This window comes from Crocodylus siamensis, chromosome 3 (assembly GCF_052110815.1).
Source record: "Crocodylus siamensis isolate JL-2025a chromosome 3, ASM5211081v1, whole genome shotgun sequence".
In the NCBI taxonomy this organism is placed as follows: Eukaryota; Metazoa; Chordata; order Crocodylia; family Crocodylidae; genus Crocodylus; species Crocodylus siamensis.
In genome coordinates this window covers 136,259,106-136,277,043 of record NC_143397.1, presented here as the reverse complement: position 1 = coordinate 136,277,043, position 17,938 = coordinate 136,259,106, and the positions used below count along the sequence as shown (strand labels likewise).

The 17,938-nt window shown below is 42.7% G+C and overlaps 1 protein-coding gene across 3 annotated transcripts in view; it reads right to left on the bottom strand.

The window, feature by feature from the left end:
• Positions 1 to 17,938, bottom strand: part of KDSR (3-ketodihydrosphingosine reductase) — a 40,087-nt gene that overhangs the window by 7,626 nt on the left and 14,523 nt on the right. For all 3 annotated transcript variants that reach the window (XR_016441349.1, XM_090039298.1, XM_090039299.1), the window contains exons 4-7: positions 14,406 to 14,471; positions 10,898 to 10,993; positions 6,908 to 7,099; positions 3,623 to 3,706 (exon numbers count right to left, since the gene is read on the bottom strand). Coding sequence is in view for 2 of the 3 variants with exons in the window: in XM_090039298.1 (XP_089895424.1) it covers positions 3,623 to 3,706; positions 6,908 to 7,099; positions 10,898 to 10,993; positions 14,406 to 14,471 (438 nt within the window). In the remaining variant the exon portion in view is untranslated. The remainder of the gene's footprint in view (positions 1 to 3,622; positions 3,707 to 6,907; positions 7,100 to 10,897; positions 10,994 to 14,405; positions 14,472 to 17,938) is intronic.

The window sequence follows — 17,938 nt, the reverse complement described above, 5'->3', positions numbered from 1 at the left end:
CCAACCATTTTCATTAAATCCTGCCAAAATATGCTCTCTATGGGAATAGATGTAGAAAGGGGCTGTGGTCAAACACCATAAAAACCCAAAAAGCTTTATTCTGATATTAAGCACGAGGTAAGTGTTTAACTTGTGTCTAACAAATTGTTAGAGAGTAGGCTTAGACTAGACATCCGAAGGCACTACTTCACAGTCAGGGCAGCTAGGATCTGGAACCAACTTCCAAGGGAAGTAGTAATGACTCCTACCCTGGGGGTCTTTAAGAGGAGGCATGACATCTACCTGGCTGGGGTCATTTGAGCCCGGTTTTCTCTCCTGCCCAGGGCAGGGGGGGTCAGACTAGAAGATCTACAAGGTCCCTTCTGACCCTACTTCTATTAATCTACATTTTGGACAGCTGTGAGCATCTAACATTATGGAAAAGTTTTATTATGAAAATAGTTCCAATACTTCATTATCAGGTTTAATCAGTTTGAACATGCATCCCAAGGTTTGAACATCAAACTCACATTCATAGAGCATCTAGCATGCAAGGCCTCCATCACAGCTATGGTGTGAGAACTGTCATCTAAATAATACTTTTTAAATTATTAAACATGAAATGGTGGGGGATTCTAACTATTCCCTTCAACTTTAAGATATCCAGGACTGTTCACGCCTTGTCTTTATATCAGAGACAATAACCAAAAGAACTGTGATGTTCGCTCTACAACCCCAAGCAGAATGTAAGCAAAGATTATATAGCATACTGACCTAATTTTGAAGGGAAGAAGCCACATGAGAATTTCTAAGATTTGCTTAAATAAAACCAAATCTTAACTGTTTAGATTTCTTCTAATTAACAATACTTCAGAAACTCTGTTTACCAAATAAGATAAATTCCACTGAAATCTCCTCTAAAACACAAGCTTATCTTGTGTTTGTCATTTGGTTTATTACTACTTTGTTAAATAGGGAAAAATAAGAGACAATAGGTGCCAAACAAGAGGCAACTAGAATTTATAAACTGTGCAAATACATTTTTTGTAAATCAGATTCTCAGTCTCCCCCTTTTAGTATTTTGTGTTGGGAAAGGCATTTGGGATTAAATATATGCCAACTGCCTCAAGAAAATGAATAAACAAGAATGTTCTCATTATACAGGAATCGTGTTGTACATCCCTTCTGATTCCTTTATAAATAGAAAGGAAAGACAAAAAGAAATTCAACACTAAATGGAATTTCCTTTCACATGTAACATGCTGCTCTTAGATGTAACATTATAATTGTTCTAAAAAAAGGTTAAACAATTTGGATATCAAGTTTCTGGTTCACTACACTGTTATAAAGGGGGGGGGGTCTCATCTTCTAAATATTCAGTTCATACCGGAATATAAACATGAGCTCCAGTCACGTTGTAGCGTTTAAAAAAAAAAAGTTATAATTTGTTTGGTGACCTGTGCTGATCAGCTATTTGAGAAACTATTAATCCTGTATTATTTTCTGGGATTTTAAAGCCTCTATTTGCCATACACTTTTGGAAAGTGATAGTGTAGCATTAGTATGGCAGACACTTAATGCAAAAGTGTTTCCAGCTTATTTTAATACTGGACTATGGCCATATTATGCCTTCCATTATAACCACGTAAAGTAGTTAGTTGTCAGAGGTTCACATTTGTAACTAAGGGTAAAACAAAAAATTTGGTTTGTTTTAATCAAAAGATACTTAACCCCCCCCCAAAAAAAATTATATATAAAATTTTGCTGTTAAACCAACAGCAAAGAAATTTAGATGCATTTAGCTGTTAATATTGATCCTTCTGCAGGACATTTCCAGCACCACTTTGTAAAGAAGTGTGTCTCTCTGTAGAAAGAGACTTTGTAGAGAAAAGTCCACCACTAGGTTGAAGTACTCAGTGCCTTTTTAACTTCAGTCTTCCCCACCAGGTCAGCTCCCAGACTACTGCACCTGGAAGCACAGTCTGGGGAGGAGGTGAGCACCAAACAATGGCCAAGGAACAGGTTAGGGACTACTTATAAAAAGTTGGATGAGTACAAGTCATGGGGCCAAACATGATGCACCCAAGAGAGCTGAAGGAGTTGGCTGATGCAATTGCAGAACTGGTCATCATCTTTGAAAGCTCATGGCGATTAGGAGAGGTCCCAGACAACTGTAAAAAGGCAAATATAGCGCTCATCTTTAGGAAAAAGGAAGGAGGAGGAACTGGGCAACTATAAAATGATCAGCCACACCTGAGTTCAGCAAGACCTTTGATGCAAATCTTCCACAACATTCTTGTAAGCAAGCTACATATGGGTTGGATAAATGGACTGTAAGGTGGATAGAAAAAACTGGCTAGATCATCGGACTCAAAGTTAGTAATCAATGGTTTGTTGTCTAGACGGTAGCCAGTATCAGGTGGAGTGCCCCAGGGGTTGGTCCTGGGGCCAGTTTTGTTTGATATCTTCCTCAGCAATCTGGAAGATAGGATGGAGTGCACCCTTAGCAAGTTTCCAGATGACACCAAGCTGGTGGTGGTAGGGGGGAGAACGACCAGGGAAGTAGTAGACCCGATGATCTACCAGGTCCCTGCCAACTCTAGAAATCTATATGCTTAAGGGCAGGGCTGGGATTCAGAGACCTAGGAGGACTGGATTATAAGAATTCTCATAAAGTTCAATAAGGACAAAGACCTGCACTTGGGATGGAACAAATCTTAGGCAAATGGTGCAGCCTGGGGACCAACTGGCTGAGCACCAGCTCTGCAGAAAAGGACCTACGGGTTACAGTGGACAATGATTTGAATATGAGCCAGTGTGCCCTTGTTGCAAAGAAAGTTAAAAGCATACTGGGCTGCATTAGTAATCCAGCAGATCGAGGAAAGTGATTCTTCCTGTCTATCTGGCACCAGTGAGGCCACATCTGGAATACCATGTCCAGTTTTGGGCCCCCCACTACAGAAAGGATGTAGACAAACTGGAGTGTCCAGCAGAGGACAACAAAAATGTTTAGGGTGTCAGGGGCTATGTTTTGAGAGAAGAGGCTGAGGGAACTGGTCTTATTTGTTTGGAGACGAGAAGACTGAGACAGGATTTAATAGCTGCCTTCAACTACCTGAAGAGGGCTCCAAAGGAAGATAAAGATAGACTGTTTTCAGGGGTGGCAGATGACAGAACAAGGAGCAATGGTTTCAAGTTGTAGCAAGGAAAGTTTAGGTTAGGTATTAGGAATAAACTCTCACTAGTAGGGTAGTAGTAGAGTAAATAAAACAAATTATCCAGAGAGGTTGTGAAATCTCCATCCTTGTAGGTTTAAGACCCAGGTAAACAACATCTTGGCTCAGATAATATAGTTGGGGATGGTCCTGCTTTGAGCAGGGGTTTGGACTAGATGACCTCCTGAGGTCCCGTCCAACCCTAATTTTCTATGACTCTAGGTCTCGAAAGATTCAAAATGTACACTGAACCAAACTGAGTGTTTGCGCTGATCAATTTTTGATAAAGTTAAATAGTATACTGTACTCAATGTTAAATATTTCTAGCATATTAATCTCAAAAACATATCAGTTAATATAGTGAACCATACAATTTTAAGTGACAAATCTTATGGATGTGTATAAGATTCTTTAAGAATTAGAATTACCTTGGTTTTACTTTCTTCTGCAAAGCCAGGTGTGTCAGTGTCAGGAGGATAGGCAACTGTTATGTAGATGTTATAAGGCTTTACCTGTATTTTGTTCAAAAAACCCAAAAACAAAACACATTTTAAAGTGGTCACATATTTAGAAGACTTTCTGTTGTACAGATAAGATATTACAGCCCCCCCCGCCCCGCACCCCCAATTTGCAAATACCTGAGTAATCTTACAGATGGTGTTTTCAGGAAGAAAGCTAAAATTCTCATGAGGAAGCATAAAAAAAATATCTGATTTTATTATATAACTGGTCTTTAAAGTCTTTAATTCCAAAATGCAATAGTTAAAATTCTTGCTAAATGCAAAGTAGGGAGCATCAAAGTGCAGGAACAACATAATTTAATAATTAAGAATCGGGACCAGGGGCAGGGGAGTTATTTCAAGATAAAAACGATAGGAGCAATTCACAACATAGCTGAACCCCTCTGCCCTACTATGATTTCAAAATCTACAGCAAGGACAAATTTAAATTAAGATAATAATGAACATTAGTCTGCAATATTCGTTTACTGATGGCAAAGATGGTAAAAGGTAGAGGTGGCAGAAGTCAGTACAAACAAATTCAAGGCTCTGAGGTTTGCTGGCATTCAGCAGTCCCTTTTACCATCTCAAGGGTTTAAAAAAAAAGATAGAAATCACAAGAAAATAAAAACTGGGAAAACATTACACCCAAAACAAAAACAATGTGGAAGGGAGAAAGAAAGAAGAAAGAATCCCGAGGCAAGGACTTGCTTTTTAGATGTTTGTACAGTACACACAGTAAGGTACCAACTTATGATAAACTACCTCAATACAAATAAGCTCAATGATTCAAAACTTACATCCAAAGTATGAGAACTCAGAAGCAACATTAGAGTACAAAAAATATACCTTTCATAAATATTCATTCTTCTTAAGTATTGTGTACTAATCCACTTGATGAACTATCTAACTTTCAGATGCTCAAGGACTCAGAGTAGAGAATTAGGCTTGAGCAAAAATCATCAGCCACCTAAGAAATCAAATGACTAACCTTGTGTTCAAAAGTCTGAACCAATGGCCTTCAGGTGCCATTAGACAGACAGATGGAGTGGAGAGAGGCATCCCCCTCGCATACCCCAGTCACTAGGGGTGCCTGCACACAAGCCAGGAGGCTGTTTTGATACACAGTAATTTTACAGCACATTGGAGCAGCCTCAATTAATCAAGTCTGCTGGAGCATGGTAATTACCACGCTCAAATAGCCTGTCATGTATCAGCATCCACACTTCAAGGTGGTGATGGGGGCGCTTTAACTAAAGGCCATTCAACGAGCTTTAGGTAGTATCCCTGCTGCCATTTTGGAGCATGGGGATGCTGATACACGAGACGCTCCTGTCGCTTTCATTACAGTGGCTCTTGGAGCTGTTCTAATTGAAGTGCCTCCCCTGAAACATGTAAAAAAATGCTCTAGCTATATAAAGAGTATACCCCATCTCTACAGTACTCCTAACCATGGGAACAAAGGTCTAAGAGTGGTTCTCAACCTTGTTAAGACTCGAGACACTGCTCAGAAAATAAAAGCTCTTAATTTTCATTTGTTTTTGACTACAGGAAAAATAATAGAGCAATTCTTCTGTTGCAAAGAACTCAAAGTCCACAACAGGGGAGATCATTTGTAACACTATGAATTCCAGTTTGAAACCTCTGGGACTACCGTATAAATCATGTTTGCACACCTAACAGTGATAACATTTCATGGCACCCTGCAGCACCCTTGAAAAGATCTCACGGCAGCCAGGGTGCTGCTACACTTTGGTTGAGAATCACTGATCTATAAATCAAAAGGAAAATACATTATATTTTTAATTTAATTAGATGAAACTGTTTAACTTTTAAATGCATTTTACTTGGGTGCCTATTAGGATATACTTATCATGACTGCTTTTCCCACTACTCTCAAATCCGTTTAAGTTTGGGTTGGGCCCAGTGGTAATTTATAAATTAAAGCAAGGGACACATTATGGTTTACTATAAGTTGACACCTTTCACAGACTTGAGAGAATACAGCTCTAGAAAACAAATAGCACTAGAAACAACTATATTAGAAAGCTGTCTCTTAATTCAACAAAATTTGTCTTGTTCATAATCACAGCCCCTTAAAAAAAAAGGGGGGGGGGTTTCACCATTTTACTTCAGGCTGTGTGGGCTTCTCGAGTCTAAGAATGAATCAATTCTACTCCTTCCCATGTATCAGAATTCTTTATTGAAATTTCATTCAGTTAAATTTGGGCAACCTATAAAAAAGAGCAATTAGATCCCACTAAAGATGTAATAGAGCACTATTATTTATCAGCAATGATACATAAAACAGAAAGAAAATAACTTGACTGATAATTTGCAGGAGTACCAACTAGAATTTTTTTTTTTTTTTTTTTTTTTTTTTTTACACTTTTAAGATATACACTTTATCCAAACATTACTGACAAACATGGAACTCTGAAGTGTCTTCAAGTCCTGAAGTATACTTAGGATTTGTCAGAAGAGTTGTGAAATGAAAATGATGTGTCATTTTTAAATACTATCACTTTGCTTGATTGGTAGGGCTATGTGAAGCTTTGACAGCCTATTTGATTCGAAGGAGATTCTCTGAATCCAAAGACCCATTAAAAGGTCCGAATTGAATCAGAAGCCTCCGAATTGATTTGGACAGTCCCCACTTGCTGCCACAGGGAGCTGGACTCAGGCTCCGTGCCGGTAAGTAAAGGGACAAACCCTGCACTCACTGGCTCCAGCAGCAGCAATCGGAGCTTCTCGGGGCTTGTGGCAGAGCACCCCCGTGCAGCATGAGGCAGGAGGGATCGGTTCCCCCTGCCTAGCACCTGTGTAGCAACTGTTGCATCGCATAGGTGCAGCATGGCTCCATGCACTCACTGTCCAGGAGCTGGGACCACTCAGGCTGAGTGCTGCTGGGTTCTGGGCGACTGCTGGGGCCACTCCAGCTCCGGGACAGCGTGTGGCATCCCAATGCATGGGATGGGGCCCCGCTCGCCACTGCCATGCCCCTGCCACTATGTGTTTGATTCAGAGGCGATTTGGTAGCTGAATCCCTTCAAATCATCTGAATCCGAAGACAAATCAAATACTGCTGCTACGCACAGGCCTATTAGTTGGTTCTATTGTATAGAAGCATTTTAGTAATATAGTATGTGACAGCATATGCAAGTATGCAAGGGATGCAATGTTTTTCCTTAAGTCACCATATACGAGTCATACCTCCATTTGCAGAGCTTCAGCCAATCCTCGAAGAGCGAACTTTGTTGGAGAATAAGCTGTGTAACCAAACAGCCCCAGCTGTCCAGCTTGAGATGATACAAATACAATCCTTCCCATCCTTCTTTCCTTCATGGTAGGAATTACTGCACGGCTTGGGTAAACACTACCCAGGTAGTTGACGGCCATTAAGTTCTGCACAAATTATATACTATTTGTCAAACAGACATTTCTCAAAATCCATACTTAAATCTGTCAAATCATAACTCTTAAAAGACTTGTGATTAATTCTTTCAGTTGCTCTAGGAAAGATAAAACCATTTTCTATTCTAAAACTTAGGACAGTGTTTGTGGTCAAGATGTCTACCTCAAACATGAATATTTCAATATAAATTATCTAATGCCACTTAACATTACAAACATACTAAATGCCTTGAAACAAAATGTTGTTTTTCAGAAAGAAAAAGAGTTTACTATCTTTCAATTACTGAACTCTGACTTTAATATAGAAAAAGCCTTTTTGCAACCGTGTAGAGCAGGAGTCGGCAACGTTTTCTGGTGAGCAGTCAGAATAACCCAGTTCAGGCAGAAGGAGAGCAGGCATTAGGAGCTGGCTGCCATTCCTGCCACTTTGCAGCAAAACCCCCTCTCTAGTGGAGCGAATGTCACCTGACTGTGAATACAGTACCAGCAGAGACCCCTTGCTCCCAAATCTATGGCTCTACCTGCTGGATCTGGCCTGTTTGTCATAAGCTGCCAAGCCCTGGTGTACAGAACTATTAAGCATTCAGTTATATGCAAACATACAATGAGGAAATAAAAGTAAAGCCACACACAGTTTTACATGTCTCAAAACATGAGTCAGAAGTCTGATGATTTACATTTTGGATATCACCCAGTTACTGGCAGGGTAAGGCAAAGTTTTTTGTCCGTCTCTGCTGTACAGAAGAAAAAATCCTGACCTTTCATAATCTATAATTCAATTACAATTTTGTGTTATGGGTAGCAACCTACTTAATTCACAGTTTAACAGATTTCATAGAATCAACAACAACAATGCTGGCTCCCCAGAGTCTTCGCTGCCACAAGGGGAAGGCACCAGCTGGTGGTGCGGTACAAAGGACAGGAGACAATGGCAGCTACCCCCTCAATCCTCCTCCCCCTGTCAGGGCATCTCCACCAATCAGCGCTGAGGGGTGGGGCCACCAGGAAATGTCCTTGAAATTAGATGTGTGTGCTGTGAATGGGTTATGAAAAACCCTCTCTCACCTTGATTTAAGTAGGTCCCTAGTTATAATCTGTACTTGAACAAGTATACTAGTCTCATATAAGGACAAACAGAGCAGGAACAGGCTAACTTAAATTTAAAATTATTGCTTTGGGGGGCAGGTTGCAACAAACCAGCAGCTAGGAGTAATTAACATCTGCTCCAGCTACTATAGCAACAGTAGTACAAAAAAACAAAACCAAAACACAAACAACCAACTGTGGCATGCTAATAGCTCTACACTTCGGAGCAGCATGAAAATAGTTATAGTAATTAGCTCTACTAAGGAGTAGAACCAATTAGCCCAGGCACAGCTACACCACTTCCAGGCTGAGAATTAGCCTATGGTAGTATAGCCACATTTTAGACAGCCTTTTTAGTAGATACTGCAGGATATTACCTAGTCCCAAAATCAGGGAGTCACTGGTGACACTGACCCAAAAACAGAGGTCATCTTAAAAATCTGGCATGATCATTTGTGTTATACTTATTTGTTTGGTAGTGAATACACTGCTCAGCTAGCTACTTTCATGAGTTGTTAACCCCACAACAGAAGGACATCATAAAGCTGCAGTATATAGCACACCAGGCGAGAACAGTCCCATCCCCATCCCACCAGGAAAACTCTTCACCCATTCAGCATAGCAGGAACACAACAGGTGTCAGTGTCTGAAGCCTTCAACACAAGTTGCAGGAATTGACCTTAAGTACTTGTAAAGTTGAACAACACAGTTTAACTCCCTGAAAAAGGGAAAAGAAAAAAACAAAACAACCCTCCCCCGCCCCCCACACATCTACACAGTTCCCAAATAAAACAGAAGTCCAACCTTTCCTCCACACAGAAAGGAAGACTGACAGTAAGCTATATATAGCCATTTTCTATGCTTGCTAATGTACCAAGTGATTTCAAGTTTAAGTATTTGCCTAGAATAAACTGAAATGGTACCTTCTTGTACCGAAGTGAGATGGCAATCTATTCTGCTGCCTGTCTGGCACCATGGAAAGCTGTTGCTGGTTTTACAGTGTGGAGAATTCAACTTGTGTTGACAGACTATTAGATTTCTTGTCGATAATAACAGCATGGACCACACTTTGCACAATATACTTACAGCTTTAAGGCAAGAAGCCTGCTGATGAACCAGTTTAAGCACATCAGGTTTTTACACTAAGTATTAATTAAAGTTAATGGAAAGACGTTGACTTAAATGAACCCAAATCCTACTCCTTAACATACTGTACAGTTTTAAGAAATACATTCTTAAAAGAACTTAATCTGAGTACTGTATTCTAGGTGCTTTTCACATGTAAACAAGCACCCCTCAGCTGAAAGACAATGAATGCTTTGATCAATCAGCTGAAACCAAATCTTGCCTATCAATGTTTTTCCATCTCCACATGGAAACAGTCCCTGTGACTTAGGACAATCAGTCATTTCCTTGGCTAAGGACTTCTTGTCAGTATATAACTAACTTAGTGGTCCCCTTAACTAGAGTCCAATCCACACACAACCCCTTAAAAGTATGCATAAGCAAAAGCAAAATGGTTTATGCTTCCTTGCAAGATTTTGTGACCGACACTCCAGGTACCTGAGCAAAGGAATGAATTAATTGGAACAACTGTTCCAGAATCATCTTAGCAAGGGAAGGTGATACGTTTTAGATGCGAATTTCTGTCCCTGACAATAGGAACATTTTTTAAAGTTAGCCTAAAATAAATTATGGAGGAGATACATTTGACTGCATTTTAAAACTCTGCACCTAGAGAGCTGTTGATTGACAAAATGCTTGAGTCATGCAAGTAAACTTCTAGCTAGAGATTTTTGCTGAGATGCAAGTTAGGGGCCAGATCCAAATAAAAAAGGATTTAGGAGCCTAAAACAGAACTTTAGATAAATATACCCAAATTGCAATCCACACTCTCTCTCAGAGATCCCCCAACTCTAGAAGCACCTCACTAGTTGTTGCTCTATTTGGCCTGAAAGTTTTCTAGGCGCTCACCTTTTTCTTCATGTGCCCAGAAATATCCCTACCTGAGAAACTAGACAGCAGCTTTCAACTGGGATGCAGAAACAAGCTGAAATGTCCCAGTGTGACAGGTTGTTTTTGGGACTGGCTAAACAAAGTTTGGCTGGGATGATCTAGCTGCGGATGGTCCTGGTTTGAGCAGGGGGTTGGACTAGATGACCTCCTGAGGTCGCTTTCAACCCTAATTTTCTATGATTCTATAACTGTGCTCAACTCAAGTTAACTGGCCTGCAAGGAGGCACAAACTATAACTGATTAGCTGCCAAGAGAAAGTATTCTGCAAGATCCCCAACAGATCAAAATGTGACAGACTATCTAACACTTTTGTAGAGCTCTAAATAAAACCCAAACATGTACGACAAACAGAAAAGAATATTATTTTACCTACTTAGTTTATTTCATACCCAAAATACTTTACCATAAGCTACTAAAATTTTTCCGTATTTCTCAGCTCTCCCGTAGTTTTTCTTTTTTTAATCAAAATATGGAAGATATCTTCTAGGAAATTTTACAGGCTAATGCCCGTCTCTTGTTTACACGGCACACAATATTTTTTCAATTTATATATTGAGTTCACACAGTAGAACTGACCTCATAAAAAAGATTTTAGGAGTTTTCATGAAACACTAATACAATTTTAACAAGTCTGCAAGGACTTCAGAATATTTGTCCGACAGAAGTAAGGGAACATGGTAAACTTACTTCAAAACAATTCATTTCAAGATCTTCAAATTTTCCTGTAATTGATGTTCCAGCACAGTTAACAAGCATGTCAACTGGTCCCAATTTCTCCTGAGCCTAAGGAGGGAAAAATATTATCTGTATTAGGGCTGTCCAACTTCCAGGCAGATGAGGACCACATGCCACACAGGCCACAATTCTGGAGACTTCATGAGGGGTGTGTGTTACAGACTGAGGGATGCTTTCCATGCAGGCAGCGCCAGGGCTCTTCCCTGCCATGTGGGAACCCTAGCTTTCTCACACAGGGCAAACAGCCTGGCTCCCTCCTCCCCTCCTGGCCACATGTTCATCCGCAATGTTGGCAGCCCAGTACCTGAAACGTGGTGGGACTCAACGCATGACTGGGCGGTGAATGTTGAGGGCTATAGGCTGTACAGGAGGGACAGGACAGGAAGGAGAGGTGGGGGCATGGCACTGTATATCAAGGAGGAATACACATCCTCGTCAATTAGCAAGGAGTCAGAGGAAAGGCACTCCGAAGTGCTTTGGGTTAAAGTACAAGGCAGTCGAGGGGAAAGAGACTTAACGGTGGGGGTCTACTACGGACCTCCCAACCAGGGGGAAGAGCTTGACCAGGAATTCTTAGGTCAGCTCACTGAGGTAGTGAAGTCTAAGGATGTGGTAGTCATGGGAGACCTGAACTTCCTGGACATCTGCTGGGAAGAGCAGTCAGCCAGGTCTGACCGCTCACATAGGTTCTTAGAATGCAGGACCTCCATCTAACCCAGGAGGTGCACAGCCCCACCAGGGGAGATGCCTTGTTGGACCTAGTGCTGGCCACAGGTGATGACCTGGTGAGGGGGCTGCGGGTGCTCGACCACCTGGGCGACAGTGATCATCGCCTGCTGGAATTCACCATCCAACGCAAGGTGGCAAAGGCCTGCAGTAAGGCAGCAGCCCTAGATTTCAGGACAGCAAACTTCAATGAGCTAAGGAAAATAGTTGGGGAAGCACTGAGGTCCCAGAGGGGAGGGGAGCCAGGTGTCCATGGAGAGTGGTCGCTCCTTAAGGAGACAATCCTCCAAGCCCAAAGGAAGGTAATCCCAACGAGGATCAAAGGGAGCAGGAGGGCACACAAGCCTCCATGGCTCACCAAGAGCATCCGGGAATGTCTCCTTGCTAAAAGGGTGGCATACACCCAATGGAAAGAAGGGGACATCAGCAGGGACGACTATACTGCAGTCGCTCGGGGATGTAGGGGGGCAGTCAGGAAGGCCAAGGCAGAGATGGAATTAGGGCTAGCTTCTCAGATTAAAAGACAATAAGAAGTCCTTCTTTAAATACATGGGGGTAAAAAGAAGGTTCTGGGTAATGTGGGGCCCCTGCAGGACACATTGGGAAATTTGGTCGTCACACCAGACGACAAAGCTAACATGTTTAATGATTTCTTTGCCTCCGTCTTCCTAAGTAGAGACCAGAACAGTCACCTCCCTGCTGGGCCCCCCTCGGGCCCCAGGGGAGGCACACCTGGGTTAAGGGTTAGTGAGGAACTAGTTAGGGAACTTCTGGAGGGGTTGGACGTATTCAAGTCAGCCGGTCTGGACGATCTCCACCCTAGAGTTCTAAAGGAATTGGCTGAGGTCATTGCAGAACCCCTGGCATGGCTTTACGAGCACTCGTGGTGCTCTGGTATGGTGCCGGAGGACTGGAAGAGGGCCAACGTGGTTCCCATCTTCAAAAAGGGGAAGAAGGAAGACCCGGGAAATTATAGGCCAGTTAGTCTTACCTCAATCCTAGGCAAGCTGTTTGAGAAAATTATTCTGCCACACATCCACAAGGGGCCAGCTGGGGACTGGATGTTTAGGGGCAACCAACATGGGTTCATCAGTGGCAGGTCCTGTCAGATTAACCTGGTGGCCTTTTACAATTAGATCACCAAATCATTAGATTCAAGGGTAGCAGTGGACATAGTCTTCCTGGACTTCCGGAAGGCTTTCGACACCATCTCTCACCCCGTTCTCATTAAGAAACTGGGGGACTGTGGTGTTGACACCCACACAGTCAAATGGGTTGCCAACTGGCTGGAGGTCCGTACCCAGAGGGTGGTGGCGGATGGGTCCTTCTCAACCTGGAGGGATGTGGGCAGTGGGGTCCCCCAGGGCTCGGTCCTCAGGCCTGCACTGTTCAACATCTTCATCAGTGACTTGGATGAGGGGATGAAAAGCACCCTGTTCAAATTTGCTGATGACACTAAGATATGGGGGGATGTGGGCACGCTAGAAGGAAGTAACAGACTACAAAATCAGACCTATACAGGTTACAAGCGTGCGCAGACAAGAAAAGGATGGGATTCAACACAGACAAGTGCAAAGTGATGCACCTGGGGAGGAACAACCAGCATCTTACCTACAGGTTGGGGAACTCCCCTCTTGTTAGCACACAGAGGTGGAAAAGGATCTCGGAGTCATCATTGACTCCAAGATGAACATGGGCCAGCAGTGTGGGGAGGCAGTCAGGAAGGCCAGCCGTACCTTGTCATGCATCCACAGATGCATCTTGAGCAGGTCCAAGGAGGCGATTCTCCCCCTCTATGAGGCACTGGTCAGGCCGCAGTTGGGAGTACTACGTCCAGTTCTGGGCGCCACACTTCAAGAGGGATGTGGACAACATGGAGAGGGTCCAGAGGAGGGTCACTTGCATGATATGGGGACAGCAGGGCAGGCCCTACGAGGAGAGGCTGAGGGACCTGAACTTGTTCAGTCTCCAAAAGAGAAGGCTGAAGGGGGATCTAGTGGCCTGTTATAAACTAGTCGGGGGGGACCAGCAGGCACTGGGGGAGTCCCTGTTCCCCTGAGCACTGCCAGGAGTGACCAGAAATAATGGTCACAAGCTGGTGGAGGGTAGATTTAGGTTGGATATCAGGAGGCGCTACTTCACGGTCAGGGCGGCTAGGATCTGGAACCAACTTCCAAGAGAAGTGGTGCAGGCTCCTACCCTGAGGGTTTTTAAGAGGAGGTTAGATGAACACCTTGCTGGGGTCATTTGACCCCAGTACTCTTTTCTGCCATGGCAGGGGGTTGGACTAGATGATCTACTCAGGTCCCTTCCGACCCCAGAAACTATGAAATTACCCGTCTTTTTTGTACACAGTGCAAGCACCAGCCGTCTCCCCTGTCTCAAGCAGCACATGCATCCCACCCTCTCCTGCTACACTGCCCCACCCCCAGGAACAGGAGCAGTAAGTAGAAGCTAAAGGAACCCAAAGAACCTGGTGGCCATAGTGGTAGCAAATCAGGAGGGTGAACTGCAGTGGCAGCTGCACTGGGAACTTGCAGGCTGCAAGCTGTTTGGTGGCCACATACAGTCTGTGGGCCACCAGTTGGGCAACCATGATCTATATTAATAGGTAGGAAAGTGTTTTTCCTATGACTGGCAAGTCAAATGTTAATATTTACAAGAAACTATTTCTACTACACACTTGTAGCATGAGAAAGCTTTCTGAACATAAATAAATCTATTACTTGCTTACTTGTTTCAAGACGTTCTCCACATGTCCATAGTCTTTAGACACATCAACAGATATACAAAGCACAACCTAATGAAAAGAAAAGAGGCTGTAACATTCAGCAGAATAAGAATTAAGTCCAACTCTTTAGAAGATTTTAAAGAACAAATCTTTTCAGCAAATGAAATAGGCACTTTCTGTGGTCTGTGTGCGCCTTAGGTGCTTCCAAATGCAAGATGAGGACAATACTCACCTTACTGGGTTATTGAGAGGCCAGGATTATTCACGTATTAAGGCAGAACCTTACTCTGGAAATTTACGATTATACTATTATTACTTTTTTTTTTTCTTTTTTTTTTAAACTTGCGTCTTAAATAACAAGCACTGTTTTACTTAATTCTATACTAGTGCTGTAGTTTCGCTATGCTACTCTTTTCAACAGATTGTTCTAACAATAGGACATTATTCATGTAAAAGTTTGGTACTATTTTTTATAAAACAGGTTAAGTGCACTTCTTTATTGGGCTTCATTTGGAAAGCTGCAACTGATAGAATGGAAAACATTTCCATGAGTAACTAATGTTACAGTTGTGACATATTTAAGATATGAGGATCTCTTCACATAACAGATGCAAAAAGACATTTCACAATATGGTTGACCTTTAATCTTTAGGAACCATAAAGCACATGGTTTCATACTGGGAATTCATAGGAATATGAACACTATCTTTTTTTACCTAAAATTAGAACGCTTCAACGATGGTTCTGAATCTGTAAAATGTATATTAACCAAGGGCTAAAGTTGAAGATTTACTCAATTTTTCCTGACACTGATGATATTCCAGTGAATGACAGTGACTAGTTGTTCCTGCATTCTTGTTAGCATTCCAATTGCTAATCTGTGGCTCTGGTCAAGTCACTTAAGTGCTCTCTCAAAGGAAGTTTCAACATGAATTTTACTGCAATTATGATGCATAACACACAAGGAACTGTGGCAGGTAACTATTTGCCAAGTTTTCCAGAAGCCTAGGTAGTAAGATTATCTGCTTATGGAAAGGTTGCAACACTTGTTTGCTGTATAAACAGAAACCGATAGCCAATCCTGTTTGTCAGGTTGACTAGTCCTTCCAGCAGTGTCCCACAAATTGCCGTAACACTAGATGGGCTTCTGAACATTTTATGGGGGAGACAGTAAGGATAACTGCCCAGAGATTCTCCCAAAAGGCACTTTGTACAGTTGGCACATGAACAAGATGGACAAAAAAGGGTGCAAAAGGGGCAATGCCTAATGCCTATGTTTTTACAAATGGGTCAGAGGAATGGATTGTTTGGTTACAACTAAGTGCCTTAAGTAAATATCTTCATTTTTCACATACTGAAACTCTCACAAGGCCTCAGATGATTAACTAGTTTGTTTATAAAACACTAGCTGTACTAAATTTTATAAAAATAACTGCAAGATGAGCCAACTGGGGACTGGGAAGTCCCCACATCTGTAGGGTGAGTGGGTTGCAAGACTATTCAAGCTTTGGATATTACCCACCCTGGCACAAACTTTGGGTCTTCATTCTCCAACAAGAAGCAATTGAGACCTACAGATATACAAACAAGTATATTTCATAATAAAAAAAAAAAAATCTAGAAGTTGCAGTCCAAAATATCCTCTTGATAACCCTCTAAAATCCAGCCTTATGGTATGATCATAGTAGACAAGCATGGACTACAACAGCAGGGGGAACGGAAAGGTTGAATATCCTTACAGGTTTACCTGTACAGATGCCAGGCTTGGCTTTGAACTTGTGTTCTCTTCAGTTCTACTTTCTTGGAGTTGGTGATTCAATTTTATTACATTTTAGAATTTAGGGGGAAAAACCTACTATTAAAAGAAGAATATATATGTTGTCTTAGTTGAATACAGAGGGCAGATCAGTCAGGAGGTTTCAGCTGTTGCAACCCTAGAGCAACAGCAGACACTTCAGAGCAAGATTACTTATCTAAACAACTGATTAGTTGCCTGCAATATGAGATACTTTAGTCAGCAGCTGCCAAAGCTATTCTTTATCTCTGATAAGACAATCAGATAATATATGCAGGTCTCTTACTTCCATCACTAAATCATTAAGAGTTCCTTTTTCCCTGCATCATTCATGTTACCTTCTCGAGAATATGGGTAATTCCTTTTATTAAGCAGCAGCCAGAAAAACTGACACCATAAATCCTCTAAACTGTCCCTAGTGGTTCCCCTCAGCTTTCTTCTAAATGAGGGTCAAACTGCATTTATTCACTAAAGAAGCTGCTTCTGCTTTAAAAGGTGCAATCTAACTCCTACTGAAGTAACTGGAAAAAGTCCCACATCGTGAGCTCTCTATACATTTTATTCCTGTTAGCACACATTACCTGTTTAGGGCTCTGTACATTGAAAATAAATTTCATAGATTTCATAAACATTAGGGCTGGAAGGGACCTCGGGAGATCGAGTCCAGCCCCCTGCCCAAAGGGCAGGAAGTCAGCTGGGGTCATAGGATCCCAGCAAGATCAGCATCCAATTTACTCTTGAAGGTGTTCAATGTAGGTGCTTGAACCACCTCCGCTGGCAGACTGTTCCACACCTTGGGGGCTCAGACAGTAAAGAAATTCTTCCTTATGTCCAGCCTGAAACGGTCTTGCAGGAGTTTGTGACCGTTCGACCTCGTCATCCCTTGGGGCGCTCTGGTGAACAAACGTTCCCCCAGATCCTGGTGGTCACCCCTGATAAACTTATAGGTGGCCATCAGATCACCCCTGAGCCTACGCTTTTCCTGGCTAAAGAGTCCCATGGCTCTCAGCCTGTCATCGTAAGATCTGTTTTCCTGACCTCTGATCATGCGCGTGGCTCTCCTCTGGACTCTCTCAAGCTTCTCCACATCCTTTTTGAATTGTGGAGCCCAAAACTGGACGCAGTACTCCAGCTGCGGCCTTACCAAGGCCGAGTACAAGGGGAGAATGACGTCCCGGGATTTGCTCGAGAAGCATCTATGGATGCAAGCCAGCGTTTTGGTCGCTTTATTAGCCGCAGCATCGCATTGCAGGCTCATGTTTATCTTGTGGTCAATGATGACCCCCAAGTCTCTTTCTTCTGTAGTGCTATCCAACGTAGCACTGCCGAGCCTATAAGGAAGCTGCAGGTTTTTCCTCCCAAGGTGGAGAACCTTGCATTTTTCGGTGTTAAACACCATCAGGTTCTCGTCCGCCCATTTGCTGAGCTTGTCCAGCTCAGCCTGGATCACCCGCCTATCTTCCGGCATGGATGCTTTGCCCCAAAGGTTGGTGTCATCGGCGAACTTGGCCAGTCCACTCCTGACTCCAATGTCCACATCATTAATGAAGATGTTGAACAGGGTCCCAGGACAGAGCTTTGAGGGACCCCACTGGTCACAGGGCACCACGATGAGTGACTGCCATCAATTACAACCCTCTGGGTCCGACCACGGAGCCAGTTTCCCAGCCAGCAGATCGTGGTGGAGCCAAGGCCACAACTGGCCAGTTTGGCCAAGAGATGATCGTGGGATACCAGACCA